The 18,290-nt window shown below is 46.3% G+C and overlaps 1 protein-coding gene across 1 annotated transcript in view; it reads right to left on the bottom strand.

Annotated features, from left to right (window-relative positions):
* Nucleotides 1-18,290, bottom strand: part of Wwox (WW domain containing oxidoreductase) — a 912,809-nt gene that overhangs the window by 656,631 nt on the left and 237,888 nt on the right. Inside the window, exon 6 of the mRNA XM_021220309.1 lies at nucleotides 16,945-17,033. Within this exon, the coding sequence (XP_021075968.1) occupies nucleotides 16,945-17,033 (89 nt within the window). The remainder of the gene's footprint in view (nucleotides 1-16,944; nucleotides 17,034-18,290) is intronic.

Genomic DNA, 18,290 nt, shown 5'->3' with positions numbered 1-18,290 from the left:
CCACCTGAGGTTAGAGCCGGTTTGAGTGGTAACAGGCAACCCTCTGTCTGCTCACCCTCTTCGGTTTTCCAATGCATGTGTCCGTTCCCTTTCCCCCCCCCCCCCCCCCCACCACCACACCAGCTATTGCCGAGTGAATGCTGTCCCCGCACTGTGTGGACTTTTCCGGCTCTGTCCATTTCATGCTTTGCCACACTCTCGTCCGCCCAGGGGCTACTCTGTAGTCTCATGCACTCTTGTCCATTTCTTTACCCTTGATGCTCAGCTTGAAGCTTACTGGGCTCCCTCTTCAAAGGTTCTTATAGGCTTTGTCTAGACCTCTGACCAGGTCAACTAAATAGGACCAATAGAAAGTCAAGAAGAAAGAAAGAAGAAAGAGGAGGAGGGGGAAGAAGAGGAAGAGAAGGAAGAGGGGGAAGAGGAGGAGGAAGAGGAGGAAGAAGAAGAGGAGGAGATGATGATGACAATGATGACAAGGTTGTTGGACTTACTGCCAATAAAAGGAAGCACAGAACTAGAAATCTGGATACCCAACAAGTTCCTGGCTTTTAGGTCCTCAATGAAGGTCAAACTACCAGGGATGGTGATTCTGAGTAGAGGCAATCCCATCAGTACATATCCTCAATACATCCACTTCCCTTCTCAACTATTTCCTTAAGTCTGAGTGTTGGAGGAGTCTCCTTACCAGTACCTAGGAACAGGTGAGCCACACATAGCGCACCCCCACATTTACTGCAAAGACCAGTTTCTCAGGTGCAGCCTGTCCTGGGGGGCTATTCCCACACTTCTTCACACTTTCTACCATGAGTCCCAGTCTGTCTGTGCCACTACACATCAATGCTCAGAAGGAGGTAAGTCTGTTCTCAGAGGGCATGGCATGCAGTGAGAGCTAAGCCTTGGGGCTAGAGAGATGGCTCAATAGTTAGGAGCACTCACTGCTCTTACAGAGGATCAGTGGTCCATTCCCAGCACCCACACTAGGTGCTAGTTCTTCAGACCTCCAGCTTTAGGGAATCAGACAGCCTCTTCAGGCACCTATACACATGAGCACATAACCACACACACACAATCATAATAAAAAAAATGAGCCTTTAAAAGCAAGTTAAGCTGAATGTATGCATTGGAACCACTGCTATATTCTTTATGACATTTGGTCCCTGCAGCATTATGTTGGCATCTTTGGCAATGTATTACCTAAAAGTGATTTAAGTTGGTGAATACAAATGGCCAAAAATGACAGTCATTTATGCTTTGAAGACAACACTGATACCTCATGATTCCAGGAACATAAAAAGATCCAGAATATCAACTGTGAGAAAGACGGAGAATGGGGCTTTAAAGGAGTCTCAGAGCAGCAGGGGCTACCACTATGAGGAGGTGTCACAGTGATGGTGTGAAAAGAAACTTGTTAGCATGCCTGACAGATGAAGTGGGGTGTTCTAGGTTAAGAAGTGCCCTTCTAGATGATACTAACAGTTGTGACTTTGCAGGGTCCCATTTCAGAACAAACGAAAGAATGACCTAGATGGAACACTAGGCAAAAGGAAATATATTCCACTTTCTTCTAGAAACAGAATGTCAGACCATCTGGGGCACTGCTCAAGTGAGCTACAAGAATTCATACTATTTGGAAATACTGTGAAATTTGATGCAAAGGACATATGGAGCCATGTTCCATTAAGAAACCCATTTGGAAGTCTTACTTTGTGACTAGCAGTGTGTTCTGCCAGAGAAGGAGGGGGTGAGGACTGTATAGCATTACAAGGTGGGTCCTGGCTTAAATTAACATCGCTGGTTTGGTCTGAATTCATGATAGGCAGCAAGAACTTGGCCACAGTAGTTACCTTCTAGAGTGGCCTCCACCCAGTTGGAATTCTCCATGCTTCTGGAACCTGCCCAGACCACAGCTATGCAGCGGACAGGCCATGGGTACAGTTCATAAGGATTTAGGGGAATATGTGAGAAAGAATTTTTAAAAATTATATTGTATAATGCATTGGATATATATGTAACTGGCTTGTCAGAAGTACAGTTTAAAGAATGGTCTTGTGAAAGATTTCTTTCAAGTCTTGGTAGCACCAAGTCTTATATAATAAGATACAGAAGCATTGATTGTATAATAATCCAGATATGATATTCAATTGATTTAATTTGAGAAGAGTTGCATTGTAACAGAAGTGCTACTAAGGGTGTTATTTAGAAAGAACAAGCACGTAGTGAATACCTTTTACAAAAGTCTTCCACGGGAAAGGATGGGCAGTTTATTGAGGGGCGACTGAGAAGCAGAATCTCTATTTTAGAAGTGTGTGTGTGTGTGTGTGTGTGTGTGTGTGTGTGTGTGTGTTGTGTGTGTGTGGTAATTTAATCATGAGAGAATTCTTTTGATTGATGTAATTCCAGAAAGCCAGCGAGCTTAAACCATGTGACACAGAAAATGCGTTCTTCCACCCAGGTCTGCCTCTCACTGGGCAGGTGGAATTTAGAAGAAGTAATACACTGAGTTACAGCTGGGCCTCCTGTAAAAGCCATTGGTTATACCCAGTGTGTCTGCTATTTATGAGAAGTGAAAAACTACATAGAGGATCTGGAGAGATGGATCAATGGTTGGCCTACTGCTCTTCCAGAGGCCCTTAGTTCAGTTCCTAACACCCCACAATCAGGACACTCACATCTGCCTATGCAACTCCAGCTCCTTGGGAATCCAGTGGCCTCTTTTTGGCCTCCTGGGGCACTGCACATATGTCTTTCTTCTGGCCCCAGACACATACACATACATATAGTTTAAAAATGAGTAGAATAAGTCTTAAGGAAAACTACGTACGATGTTTCTGCATTGACCTTGATGGGGAAGTTGTCTAAAGCAGGCGACTAACATTTTACTCAGCTTCCTGTTTCTTACACCTGGGCCTCTCCACTTTGGGGAGATGGTACCCACCAAGAATGCAAGCACACAAAATACATACACAGCTGCTCTCCACACTTCCTAGATTGTTCCAAGTGCCCTTGCTCCGAGTCTCTGTAAGATTCCCTCTATAAACAGGGAAGGAAAGCAAGCAGGCAAAAGGGGGGCCATTACCCTAAACACCAAGACCAGCTTGGGTGGTCAATGCTCATCAGCTGTGCTCTGGGTGGGGCACGGCCCTAATGATGCCAAGAACCTACTGGACACCATAGGTCATTAACACAATAATTAGCCAGGAGTGGATTCTGCTGTCACAATGACTTCGTTACACTTAATCACGAGTTTCTGTCTGTTTCAGCTGGAATAGAGAAGACAACCCAGAAAATCACCAGGGGAAGAGCAAAGCTCTGGCTCTGTCCCCTGGAGACCGACAGGAATTTTTCATTTCATGCACCATTTGCAACTTCTTAGAGTAGATTCTGGGACGTCGGTACATTAGCAGAAAATGAAAACACTCTGGTTTTGGTGTTTTTTCCCTCAAATTTTTGCCTCCTGTCCATTATCTTGATTGGATTTTCCCATCCCCATCATCTTAAGTCCCAGCAGTGAGATCTCAAGCGCACTGATTCTCAAGCAGGGGTGTAAGGCACAGTGACACCCACGTCTTCCCCAGCACGCTCTTCTAGGGGGAAAAGGCATCGATTTGATAATTGTGCACTTAGGCAGATTAGCACGGTAGCTACAGTGCGGGCTGGACTCTCTGGCGCGGATTCTAGCAATTTCCAAACCTGTCCTAGGCACTGAAAGCACTTTACTGTTCGGTGTTCCTGCTTCCAGGGAATATTTAATAAAATGGAAAAAAAATCAATGATTTGCAGAATATGGAGAAGTAGGGAGGGGAAGAGTGAGGGAACAGCAACCTGGACCACTCACATCATCTTGTACACACATTTGAACACAACTTCCAGAACCTGGGGGAAAACACAATGCCACCAAGCCTCTCCTGGTGGAACCCCATGCGTTCCTAGGGACAAAGGAACGGTGATGTCTTCCTAAAGGATTTTACTTACGGTATGAAAATCACTTGGGTGGCCACAGTGGACAGTGGTAGATTCCGCAACTCGACTCACAGAACACAAATATCAATAGTCTTAGGTAAGAGGGAGGGCGCTAGTGGATGAAGCACGCTGGGCTGGTGTGATTCAGTGCAGAGGAACATTTCCCCATGAGCCCCATCTTCCTTATAACCACGGTGGACTTGTAAGCCCCTAAAATAATACCAGTGTCTCCTCTTGTCCAGGTAAATTGCAACCTTTAAGCATTTCACTTTATTGACAAGTGCGTAGAATAAAAGGAATGGCCAAATAACTAGATGGCCCGGACATGCATTAACATTCCCCCCCCCAAAAGTACATTTTGTGGATATAAAGCAATATTGAGCATGATGATCCATTATTTATAAATTCCAGGTGATACCACCTTGGATGGATAAATTCTGGTAGAAATTCATAAGACAGGAACACTCATTTATTAAAAAAGAAATTTATAGAATAGTTGAAAACTATTGGCTGATAATTTCATTAGCATGATGCAAAAAGAATATATTTAACATACACTCTGAAGTTCTCTTGTAGGCAGAGGGGAGAGTTTTAATAAGGAACCAAGGAGGTGAACTTATATGGACAATAAAGAAATAGTACTGAAGAACACGGTCAAGTCCAACAATACAGCATCGCATGCATTTTGTACATTCTCCTCGCCAATGACGACTCTCCCCTCTGTTTTGCCTAGAGATATATGGAGCTATAATAGAGTTCAGAAAGCTCCTGACAGCGATGTGCTGCCATTCAGACCTGGGAGATTCCATGTTATGATAAAAATTAATGGACTCTGACATCCTCTGGGACTCTGCGGGCCCTGGGAATATCTAATGACGAAATACAGCCATGCCAGAGAGCAGCGTGTGTCTGGGCAGTTGACGATGAGTTTGTAGGTGCCTCCCTTGTCACCCACCAGGTTCGACGTGGTTGAACCAGCCCCGGTGCCAAAGGGAGCCAGCATGGAGTGGTTAGAATTGTCTCCCGTGTCCAGAGAGGATCAATGAAGAAAAACACTTTATAAAACAATGAAGTGGGATTTTTTTCTTCTTCTGGGAATACTTGTGTTCTCCACAGGGAGGGGATAAATAATAGAACACTGGAAGGATTCTACTCAAATCTTGCTTGGTGAACCAATGAGTTTAGCTGGGGTTCCTTACAGGTGTTATATGAGGCTAGACAAAAAAAAAAAAAAAAAAAAGTCGATCACCCCATGTTTACAGCCTGGGGGGAGGGGTGAAGTTTTGGATGCTCTCTCACCCAATAACAAGCAACCACTTAGTATCCTGGGGAGTGTGGTGGAGCCTCGAGAGGCCAAACATGAGTGGGTCCAGCAGCTCCTGAGAGTTCAAGTTAGGCAAAAGCCACATAGATAGAACACGGCAACATACCTCTCAAAACACAAGAAGCCATCTGTCTTAGTCAAGGTTTGTATTCCTGCATGAAGCAAGTTGGGGAGGAAAGGGTTTATTCAGCTTACACTTCCACACTGCTCTTCATCACCAAAGGAAGTCAGGACTGGAACTCAAGCAGGGCAGGAAGCAGGAGCTGATGCAGAGGCCATGGAGGGGTGTTGCTTACTGGCTTGCTTTCTTATAGAACCCAGGACTACCAGCCTAGGGATAGCACCACCCACAATGGGCCTTCCCACCCGTGATCACTAATTGAGAAAATGTCTTACAGCTGGATCTCATGGAGGCATTTCCTCAAGGGAGGCTCCTTTCTCTGTGATAACTCCAGCTGTGTCAAGTTGACACACAGAACCAGTCAGTACAGCATCTAATCTACCTTGGGAGAAAGAGGAAAATGACAGCAAGTAGGAAGGGACAAAAGCAAACAATACACAAAGGAAAGGGGTGGAAGGAATACAGTAGATGAGGGCCCAAGGGAGGCTACGCTGTCTGCTCACCTTCATAGGTACTTCTAGAAGAGACATGGACTGGTATTAAGCTGATGAGCTTGGAAGACCCTCCCATAGGAAAGGAAAGAGGAAGATCTGTGTAGTTCAAGGCACTGTGTGCAACAGGGCTGTGTAGCTGAGGCTAGAATCTACTCTGCAGTCGAGTCGTCAGATATCACATACAGATCTTGTCCAAGATCAAGTCAAAGCCCTCACTCTAACAGAGAGACATTCTACTTCTACTAAGTATACACACACACACACGCCCTCCTTCCATGGAAGTGTGAAGTCTGAAGAAGTTCCACAAAACAAACAAACAAACAAACAAACAAAAAACGCACACAATCACAAGATGTAGCTTCCCTCACTCAGAAGGCCCCAGAAGGAACAGGGCATTCCCAATGAAGGCCAGAATGAGTTAGGATTGATAAATAATAGACAACAGCAGGTAGCTCCTGCCTGCCTGCCCAGGGCTCGCTTGCTCACTCACTTGCACACTTCCTATCCACATTTCAGTCCCCCCTGACCACCAATGGGAGGGCTCCTTAGACCTCTTGCTACTTCCACACCAGGGAGTGGTTTCACCTCCATGGCTATGTTAAGAGGTTGTGGAACCTTTAGATCTTGGGACCTACCTGGCAGATAGAGGTCACTGTGCATATACGCATTAAAGGTTACAGCCATGCCTGGTTCTGGCTCAAGTTCTCCTTCATAGTCTGTCATAACATGAGATGGTATGACCACAAGCACCCAACTGCTTCAGTTGCAGACACCCCAACCTGCCTTCTGCGACATAAAAGACTACCTTTATGAGCCAAAATGAACCCTTCATTCTCTAGCTGCTTCTGTCAGACATTTGGTCTCTGCTGAGACAAAACAGTTACCATCAGAGCCCTGTCACGTGGGGCTAGATAGGCAAGCATCCTAGGCTTCCTTGCTCTGAACCCCTAGAGCCTCTGCCAGCAGAAGTCACAGAGCAATGCTGGCTCATCCTAGGGCAATGCTTAGCTAATGCTTGTATCCAGACCAGCACCACCCAGTCAGCTGGGCCTTCCTACATCAATGAACAAACCAGCTAATCCCTTCTCCCCACCCCCAAAACACACACACACACACACACACACACATACACACACACACACGCTCACACACACACACCAATCTGACTTGGGAAATCTGAGACTCTCCTTTCTCAGATGACTCTGAGCTGTGTCAAGTTGACAAAGCTAATGGGGGCTTCTTCTCTCAATCTGTCTACCCATCTATCTACACCCAAGGGCCACAGGGCAGAATGGCTAAGGGTAGCACTGGTGTATCTGTGTTTCTTAAGGATTCCTAGATGGTTCTATAGCAGCCAAGTGGAAGAATGGCTGCATCCATCTCTTGAGACTTTACAGAATGTCTGTAAGCAATCCAGGCACTGCTGTCCTTTGAGGTTAGAGACATTCTGTTCACGGTGACTTCCAGAAGCTACAATTTGTCAATGTACCTGTTATACGCTCCTGGAACAACCAGATACATCTTGCTGCCTGTTTCCGGTTATCGGTGTGTGGGTTATGCCAGCTTGAGTGTGTCCTATGGACTTGGCCTGAGACAGGGTCTTACGATATAGCCTTTAGCTAGCTTGTCTGGTACATTTTTCTTATCATGAATCAGTGGGCTGCTACAGTGCAGCACCAGTCCAAGTGGGGAAATGCAGAAGTGGGTCTACTAATTGAGAAGACCCTTTTGTGTTTTTGAGAGACAGGGTTCTGAATCGATACTTCCAAATGAAGAAAAGAAAGTACGCACAACATTCAAAACAGGGCGGTACATCTGCACATGGAATCTTCCTTAGGGACTTTCCGGAGGCAGCGACCGGGTAGCACAGTTGATTTATTTCAAGTGCACATTCAAGTTTTTAGACTAACAAGAATTAACTTCTCAACAATTTACTGAGGAAGAAAGATGCTCCCCGTGTTATTAAGATGTGATTTCACCGTAGCTTAAGCACAGTGTCTCAATGTGTCAATTATGCAAACGTGGAATCCTGATCTGACAATGGGGTTGGAAAGAACCGTCTAAGGGGGAAGAAATCACATGGCATTCATGAGCCAGGCTAGGAGCCTGGCTCAAAAACAGATGCTAGAGTGCATTCGGCAGGTGTCACATAAATCTAGGGCTCCTGGAGAGTGACCCAACATTAACACTGCCATGGATTTGCTGCAAAGCTGGCTGGCTAGGTGGTCTCCTTAAGGGTCAAAGAACAGGTTTCACAGGCTGAACTGTGCCTGGCTGGTGGCAACACAGGGTTCCTGGCCAGATCGACTCTTTGACGCACCTCCATTTCCACAGATTCCTAGGAGGGCACCTTTAGTTTGTTTGTCTAAAATAATCATGGCAAGTACGATTCCTTTTTCAAAGCAGTTTCTGAGGCTAAAGACATGGCAGAGTGGTTAAGAGGACCTGCTGCTCCTGCAGAGGACATGAGTTCGGTTCCCAGCACGCGTGACAGGCAGCTCACAACTGCCTATAACTTCAGTTACAGAGGATCCAACCCTCTCTGCTGGAGCCTGAGAGCTCCTGCACTTGTGGACATAGCTCTCCACTCCCACCCCACATATACACATGATTTAAAAAAAAAGACTGTTAATGGCCATTTCCCAAGATTTAGGCAATTCCATCTTAACACTACAACACTACTCAAGGCACAAGGGGGTACCCGTTCAGGAACCCTGAATGGTCAAGAATCGGTGCCTTAACAGTCAAGTTTGGAATTGCAGATGCTGCCATGAGCCTAGAACCGAGCAATGGGGAGGTGGAGATAGTAGGATCAGGTGTTCAAGCTCAGCCTGGAAAATCAAAAAAAGCGGTTTCAAAAAAAGGTCCCCAAATTTAAAAAAAAAAAAAAAAGATTTTTTTTCTCCAAATGGGTCCATATGCCAACACGTTTTCATTCTCCTTTTCTCCTATCCATCCATCCACCCATCCATCCATCCATCCATCCACCAACGGCTCCGTACTTACTGTAAGGCAGTGATGGATACGACAAAGACGAGAATGAGATAGACAAAGAGGAGGATTCTGTACTGAGTGCACACCAGACACCAGGCGGGACGTTGTGGGAAGAGAGTGCCATCTGAGCCTCTCAACAACCCTACACTGCTTTGACTTTCCTCATACTCACTGATGAATTGACTTGAAGATCACAAAGACAGAGTAATCTGCCAAGGTCTTTATAGGCAACAGAACAAAGACACAGAAGGGAGTCAGAGACAAATCCACTGATGCCTCTGGTCCTGGGGGCTTGGTGTAACTATAACAACCAAAAGTCAACACAGAAAACAGGAAACATCCCAACGTATTGCCTGTGATGACTGGGTGCGGTGTTGATGCTCTAAGACAGTGGTACTCAACCTGTGGGTCGTGACCCCTTTGGGGAGGGGTATCCCATATCAGATATTTACATTGCGATTCACAACAGCAGCCAAATCACAGTTATGAAGTAGCAACGGAATAACGTGGTTGGTGTCCCCATAACATGTGGAACTGTGTTAAAGGGTCTCAGCACCAGGAAGGTTGAGAACTGCTGATCTCAGAAATGAGTTGTTGATACAGAAGTGGAGCTAAGGAGAAAGGAAGGAAGCAGGAGGCTCTGTAGAAACCCATGGTCATGCTCTGAGCAGACAGGAGGGTATAAGGGGACAGTATGAGGTAATGCTTAGAGCCAGCATGCAGATCCTAGGGATGTTTCTACGAGTGTGAGATACAGAGGCATAGGTTTGGGGGGAATCAATAAAGACCCAAGAAATGAGACGCTGTCTCTGAGACCTGGGCGGGCAACATCAGCAAGCGCAGAGGCTGTACCTCAGTCAGCAGGATGCCCCTGAGCGGGCTGGACAGAGTCAGAGCTGAGCTTGCATGTGAATGTAATGGTTCTGTATCAGAGGTGTACATAGCAAAATGGCCCTTTGGTCTTCGTCTGTCTACCGATAAGCATCATTTTGAAGACAGGTAGGGACTGAGGGGAAATGAACACTGACATTTGGAGTAAATGTATACCGTCAACGGTAAATGAAAGCAAATAGCTGCCATTTCTGCTTAAGGGGACTCCATGGAGAGGCACCTCCTAAACATTTGGAAGAAAATGGTCTGGATACCTTAATTGAGGGGCTGAGCCTCTGCTCTGATGCGCCTGTTTAACCTCCTTTATAGGTAACTCAGCAAAACAAATCTCCTCTTGGTGATAGAAAATTGGCTTCACAAAGCATCAACTCTGACCTTGAGGTGACCTTAATAATCATCCCAGTAGGCAAGGGCTGTCATCCATCCAATTAATGGGACAAACCTCCTTCCATGAGGGGTGTGTGGGGGGGAGATGTGTGCTACACAGTGCTTATCCCAAATAAGTTGGATCTCTCTTATTTTCCAAAATAAGAGCTGAGCTCCATGGAGATTTGGGGTTAAGATCTAGCCTCGCCTACAAGCTATTAGCTAGGATGACCTTAGAGAGGGTTCTTAAATCTCTTGACCTATAAAATGTATTCTTTGTTGAACTGGGTACAAATGGGAGACATCTTAGCTCTTTTTGCCTTCTGACCCCTTAGCTGTATAAGACAAATGACTAAGAACTGATAAACAGCAGCCATCACCAATATCATTCTATGCCTTCAAGTGCCCACTGCAGCTTCTGGATCTTCCTTATTTAATGATATTCAGGGTGGTACCTGGACTGTTTCCCACAGAGAGGTATTCTCAGAAAGAGGTACAGCACGCCATTCGACACGAATTCCTCCTTCTCCCATATAATAAGCATCCCAAGGCAGCTTTTATAGAATGATGAAGCTGACCACGAACAGATTAGCTCTATGTATCTACCCATCATACCCAGTCACGTGATCCCTTTCCTTAAAAAGGGGGGGGGGAGTTGTAATAGAGCTGAAATTTAAATCTAAATGCAGCTGACATCCCAAAACTTGTTATTTCTACTAAAGGAGGGGTTGTGGGCTATTGTCCGATGGCTAACATAGTGTGCCTACAGAGAAGTCTATCTATGGAATGTTTGTCAATAAAGTTTTATTGGTGTACACTGTTCATGGCTGTTCTGTCACTAAAGCTTTATTGATACATACTGCCCACAGTTCTTTTAACACTAAAGTTTTATTGGAACACACTACCCACAGCTGTTTCCATGCTATAAATGCAAAACTGCGTTCTTGCAGAGAGTTCATTCAAAAAATATTTACTTTCTGGCCCTCAACAGGAAAATGTGTAGATCCCTGCTTTATATTGTACTACGTGACATAGGCCATTTGTTTGTTTGTTTGTTTGTTTATTTGTTTGTTTAATACAGGATTTCTGTATGATATTTTTTTGAAATGTGTTTTAATGTCATGTAAGAAGATTTGCACCTAAAGAGCTAAGTAGGAAACAAAAATCAAGAAACCACATCCCAAAACTTGCATCAGTTGCAGTAAAAACCAGTCTCTGTGCTGTCTTTCCTGGGGGGTTCCATACTGGGCAGAAAGCAAAGCAACAGGAACCCCCGCCACCCCCCACCTCCCGTACCCCCCTCCACACCCCACCTCCCGTACCCCCCTGCCCCCCACACCCACACCCACTCCCCCATTCCTACCCCTGTATCCCTCCCCCACCCCTACCCCCATACCCCCTGCCACCCCCACCAGTGCATGAACCAGGGTGGACTTCTCACGTTGAGCAAAGATGGATGCAGAAATGCTGGCTAAAACATTACTCTCAAAGCTGAGCTGGGGAGAAAAGGGAAGATTAATCTATAATTTACACATTGGTCTTCTGGGTAATTTATCCCTCAAAATTTGGGTTTTATTTTAATAATGTATAGCCCACCCACTTCTACAGATGGAAAAGAGACAGAACTCTAGAATATGGATCCAAGAATATAATATCCCAGGTTAGAAGCTCCAGTTCTGAAAGTCGTCTAGTGGAATGTAAAAATAAACAATTTTGCTAAAGATTTTTCTCCTCAAATGTTTAATAATGATAGAAAACCTTTATTTTAACCTTTAAATAAAACACATCTTAGTATGATTTTCTCGGTGAAACTGAGCCAAATTTATTTAAATTATCCCAAAGACAGAAAGCTGAGACGAGAAATAGAAACCCGTGATGAAAAATGGCATTCTAGAAACTTTCAGAATTGCACAACTCGATTAATACGAAGCCTCTATCAACTGCAGTTCCCTTCCAGGACGAATGAAGCTCTTGGCCAATGAGAGCTGGCTGGCAAGAGACTACCTAGGAACCCACGTCCTTTATGGCAAGCCGGTCTCAACTTTTAACACTGAAGGACTGGCGCACAGCCTTCCATTTTATTGGGAACGACAGAACTCCAGTGAGAAAGAACACGCTTCTGGAACATTCTGTCCTTGGATCGACAAGCTGTTTTAGGCCCCGAGATGTCAGCTTTCTATTCTGGTAAATGAAGAAGTTACAGTCAGATTGAAAGTGGATAAGAAGCCATCACCAAGAAGCTGAGGCTTTGGAGTCTGTCACAGGCCATCCCAAAGACCAGCCTGAGTTATTATCAGAAAGAAACTCTCCCCAGCTGCTCCCCAGTGACAGAAACCCTTGCCTACTAGGACTGTGGAGGCTGGCTCCCTTCCCGAATCCTAATTTAAACAAAAATATCTTCAGAAAAAAAAAAATACAGCTCGGTGGGAAACTGCCACAGTCTTTGGTTGGGAACTTTCCAGTAATGCCCAGAATAATTTAGCCTGAGAGATACTGGCTGACCACCACGACCACTAACTCTGGGGAGAAATGTCTAGAAGCAGAGCCTGGTTCCCAAGCTGGCCACCCAGATGAACAGGCAGTGTGCAAACAACTTGGGGAGGCAGACTGGGCAGGCGGTCTGTACAGAACCCCAGCAGAGCGGTGATAGCAAATGGTCACACTTCTTCTCTGTGTCTGAATGCAGACAATCTTGGGCTCAAATTCTCCACCTAACACATGATTCAGAGGGAAAGTGACTCGGACTCTCTGCGTGCTTGGAGCTTCCGATTTGGTAAACTGAGTGAAGATGGTGAGAACCTAGGGTTACTGTAAGAGGCCAACAAAGTGTGTGTGTGTGTGTGTGTGTGTGTGTGTGTGTGTGTGTGTGTGTGTGTATGTATGTATGTGTGCATACACGTGTATGCATGAACTTTGCCCAGGGCCTGGGGAGATGACAGTCAGTAAGGTACATGCTACACACACATAAGAACCTGAGTTTGAGCCCCCAGGATCCATAGTACCTAAGTTACTTTTCTATTATTGTGTTAAGACACCATGATTGAGGCAACTTCCATTAGAACGAGTTTTATTTGGGGCTCACAGTTTCAGAGGGTTAGAGTCCATGGCCATCAGGATGGGGGGGGGCATGTTGGCATGGCAGGCAGGCAGGCAGGCAGGAATGACACTGGAGCTAGAGCTGAGAGGTTCCGTCTTAATTCAAAAGCACAAAGCAGAGATAGAACACTGGTACTGATGAGAGTCTTCTGAAACCTCACAGCCTTTCACTGGTAATACAACTTCAACTGGACACCTAATCCATCCCAAACAGTTCTACCAGCTGAGGACCAAGCATTCAAACATGAGCCTATGGGGGCGGGGGACATTCTCACTCAAACCACCACACATGTGGCAGCTGGACAAAGGGAGACACACCTATAATCTCAGAAAGCTGGGATAGGAGGAACCCTGAGAGGCCAGACGAGCCAAGTGGCCTGCTCCAAGCTCAGTAATGAGACCCTCTGTCAACAAAGAAACAAACAAACAGCCCCCCCAAAAAACCAAAACAACCAAATAACAACAACAACAAACATAAGTGGAAAGGTGACTGCAGGAGATGTGCTTTGTTAACCTCTGCCCTCCACATGCACGTATGTGTATGCACATGCACACTTACACAGAGCAGGAAAAGAGTTCTCTATGCTGCCCTGCACGGACTGAACAAAGCCTTTGGTCAGCCCCTGCTGCTGCCATAGCTAGCCCCAGTCCTGTTGACACTACACCAGTCTTTGCCTCCCCACCCCAGCCTCCAAAGAGAAGACGTGTACGGCTGATTCCCAGTGTCCCCGAGGCGGAGAGAGGGAGAGAGGCCGGCTCTGCAGCCTATGTGTCTGGCTGCATTTTCTACTAGCATTTTGCCTTCAGCTTCCTTTCTTCCTTTTTTCCTTTTCTTTCTTTCTCTTTTTTTCCTTTTTGTTCATTTCCAAGTGACAAAATAAATTCACTTGCCCATCCCAGGGTGAGAGGCGACACTTGCAACAAAGACTGCATGGGGACCTGATGGTATTCCAGGGTGCTTGTGTACACACTCTGAAAAAAAATCTATTAAAAGGAAGATAATGGGGAGTCCACGTGGAATTTACACTGAGAGGCTCTTTGGTCAAACTTGCACAAACACACACACACACACACACACACACACACACACACACGCACACGAAAGACCTGGTTCTGAACTGAGGCTTGCTTTCATTTGTCATTATGTTTTACACACAAGGAAATTTTAATGTCTGAAGATGGGTGGTGGCGATAAGAATGGAGTTACACGTGTTTTTCTGGCAGCCCGGTCACCAGCACTTAAATTCACTTGTGACAGCTCCCCCGATCCGGAGACCGTTAGCACTGAGCTGTCATCTGCCTTTGCAGGGGAAGCTTTGGTGCTGGCAGTCTGTCAAGAGGGAAGAATGGCGCACTTCTTTATATACATATTTTCAGGAGGGCAGTATTTCTCTGTGCGGTGAGACCCTTATGCCACTCTTCAAGATGCCGAGGGAACAGGACTTGGAGAGGCTCGAAGGGAAAGCGCCCTTGGGCCCGAACAATCGAGTACTGGAAAAATCAAAGACTAAGTGTGAAATGGGTGGTCTTGCCATCCCTCCCCCCCCCCCCCGAGAAAGTCTGGGTCAGCGACTGCAAAGGGCCCTCGAGCATGATGGTTTCTGAACTCCTTACTGGATAAAAATCTAATGACTGCTTTGAGGGATGGAGGACGGGGCTGTGATCAAGCTGTCGGCTCTCTTCAGCCAAGATGCTCACTTCAGTAGCCAATCAGAACAGTGCAAATAGGGGAGGAAGGAAGTGTAAGAATGGACAGAACGTTCCTTTGGCCATCAACCCCTGGGTGACGCTAATAATCTCACTATTACTTTTGCAACAAAAGACAGCATTGTAGAGGAGTTAGGAGCAATCCTGGTGTGATGGGCACATAGCGGCTTGGCCCCACCACCTACCAAAGGCTGACTATTTGTCTCTTCCCTTCCCTTTCAAGCCTCATGTTTCTCATCTGTGTAATGGATAGAGTCACTCCCACCGTGAAAGAATGCTTTCAGATCTGAACCAGAAGGTGTGAGTAAAGTGTCCTAAATGTGTGTGCCTGGCTGGACCCCTCAAAATGAGCTGTTAGCTTCTGCTGCTGGGATTGTTAGTAATTTTGTTCCTCAACAACCACAGGCATATTGGGAAGAGGATTTGGAGACAGTAATAAAAACACAGCTTGCTTAGAACTGAGGCTGTGGCTTGTCTGAGGTCGCCCGGCTCCCTGTAGCCAGCACTGTCCTCCCAGAAGAATGGCTGGGAGTTTGGAAGTGCTCAGCAAACGCCTGGTAAGTAAATGGACAAATGACAGGGACGAGATGAATAGATAAATGTGCAAGCTGATGCTATTCCTGGCCTCCAGCCCCTCGGGGAGCTCTCGCAAGAGAGGGCTGCCACTAGGGACACAGCACCAGCACCGGAAGGAGCACATAGTGAGACTCACACTTCTGATGGGCAAGACTGGAGGGGGTGGTGGTGGTGGAGCCAGCTGTGCCTGTGAGCCACCAAAGGGTCTTCGCGTGGCAGCGATAAAAAGTACCTGGACCAGGATGTTCTTTCTGTCCAGGGTGGGCAGACCACTTGCTTGCTAAGCAAAGATAGAATACTGTGATAGTCTAAAGGACCAGAGCGGAGGCTGCACTGGAAACCAGTTAACACAGTAGCATTTGAATACCTGGTTGAAGATCCCTCCCCCACATCTCTCATCCATTCAGGGAAAGTCAGCATGGCCCCGTCTGAGCCCTGGCAACACACCTGGGCTGGGATTAACTTAATCCTCACGCTCTCCTCACCTCATTGGAAAATAAAATTAAGTTTAGTCATTTATTAGTGAAACCGAAGCCACTGCAGTAAATGAGACAGCGGTGCTGCTTGCCCCTATAGAGGCGACCATGAAAATAAACCCTGGAAACAAAATACTATAATTATAACAGAGCTAGCCGCCACTGCTTTCATTAGAGTGGAGCCTGGGTCTCTGCCTCATGCCCTCCCTCTCCTCCTCCCTTCCTTCTTTCTCTTTTTCGTTTCTCTTCTCTTCCCTCTTTCTCTGTAGGGAGGGGAGGCAGGTGGAGGGTAAGGGTGTATAAGGCTCAACCCCACCCCCACCCCTATCCCCACTGCACCTCCACTGAGGGGATCTGAAGAGTTGATGAAGAACGTCCCCTCACTTCCAGTGCCAGCAGATGCAGTGGGTGTAAGATCCAATCAGGATTGTGGGTACCAGGGGTTGGAAAAGGTTGGAAAGTTTTACAAGCCCCATCTGTGGCCAGAGCTGTATCCACACCCCATGTCCGAGCATCAAAGCCTTGCGGAGCACCAGAGGACAGCATGTTCAGGGTTTCAGCCCCATTAGTACAGAGTAAGTGAGCTTGTCGGATGCCCTTGAGGTACGTTCTTCCTCGATTCCGATAGATATGCAGTGCGTTTCTAACAAGGCGCATCTGAAAACTGCCCTGGTGTGTATCAGCCCTACACGTTTTAATAATGCCTTCGCGTCTTGCTTTTTGGTCTGGGAAGCTGTTATTAGATTGATGACACATCTCGTGAGGAGGGTGACTCAAGAGTCAAGAAAAAAATACGGTCCACCTTAACAGTACATATAAATGAGCCTCCGGCGCCAGGACAGCACTGCAGTCTTGTGTTCTCCCGGTGGTGTTCATCTGATAAAGACATTACAATAGGAAGGAATTGTGATGTATGACCCCCCGAACTGGAACACTCACACATTCTTGGCCTTGAATGCTTCGGCAAAATGCTGCACGCTACGGAGCACGGCCAGGTCCAGGGTCATTGCTTCCACCTTGGCTTTGTGCTGGAATGAGAGGAAATAAGAAAGAAATGATAAATAACAGCAAGAATAGTTTGTGGTATCAAGTTACAGTAAATGCGTTATGGAACATGTCGGAATTCCCCTGTTTAATATTAGATGCCCAGGGAGACTATACATCACTGGAATGAATGGAAGAACACAGCTTTTACTGCCAAGTCCGGGGAGCATGGGAGGGACTCGGCTGGATCTCCAGGCTGGGGTTATGCATGGCTTCTCTCAGCACACAGGAAGAGGCTCCAAGGTGTCTTCTAGCTCATGTTATTATTAAATATGTGCTCCAAAGAGCAGCATCTACTAGGGGGCAGGGAGGCAACAGGAGCAATCCTGGCCACGATGGACAGTTCTCATCTCAAAAGATTCAACCCAGGTTCTGAAATCTGTCCACTGAGCCTGCATCACCCTAAAAGACAATCCAGCCAGGGGCGGTGGCATGCACTTATAATCCTGAGTGAGATTAAGGTCAAATGAGGCAATCTGGTGAGAAGTTTCTGTAACTCTAAAGAAATGAAGTGCAGGGCTGGGGAGATGATCAGTTAGGAAATTTCTTGCCACGCAAGCAAGAGGATGTGAGTTTGATTTCTAGAGCCTATGTACGATTACAAACCAGGTGTGGTAGCACATGCTCTCAATCCAAGAACTAGAAAGATGGAGGTCGGAGGATGCCTGGCACTTGCTGATCAGCTAATGTAGTCTACTCAGAAATTCCAAGCCAGTGAGAGACCTGCCATTAAAAATAACAGCAGCAAAGGGCTGGGGAGATGGCTCAGCAGTGAAGAGCACTTGTTGCTCTTCTCAAGGACCAGAGTTTGGTTCTCAGCACTCAGGTTGCGCAGCACACAACCACTCCAGCTCCAGAGGGTCTGATACTCTTTTCTGGCCTCCAAAGATACCCACATGCACTTCAAGTGCATGGGCGCGTGCATGTGCGCGCGCGCGCACACACAAATTAAAATAAATCTTGAAAAAATACTGAGCGGTAGGGAATATTTCTATCTATGTTGCAGGGTGGCATCTTAAAAGACTGCAGAAATGATAATTAAATCCCACACTTTTCAATTTACTTCTGTTTATCCAGCAGGTAAGGATTCTGCTAGGTGTACAGAATCTGTTGACAGGTGACTTGGACTCCCCCAAGTTCTTGTTCATGATAAACACTTAAGTGCTTGATCAGACCTTTAAACAAGCAGATAAACTGTCAGCCCCCACCCCACCCCCCAGTTCCTAACTCCCATGCTTCCC

This window comes from Mus pahari, chromosome 20, assembly GCF_900095145.1.
Source record: "Mus pahari chromosome 20, PAHARI_EIJ_v1.1, whole genome shotgun sequence".
NCBI lineage: Eukaryota > Metazoa > Chordata > Mammalia > Rodentia > Muridae > Mus > Mus pahari.
Note: the sequence above shows the minus strand (reverse complement) of the source record. Positions and strands in the feature narration are given on the sequence as shown.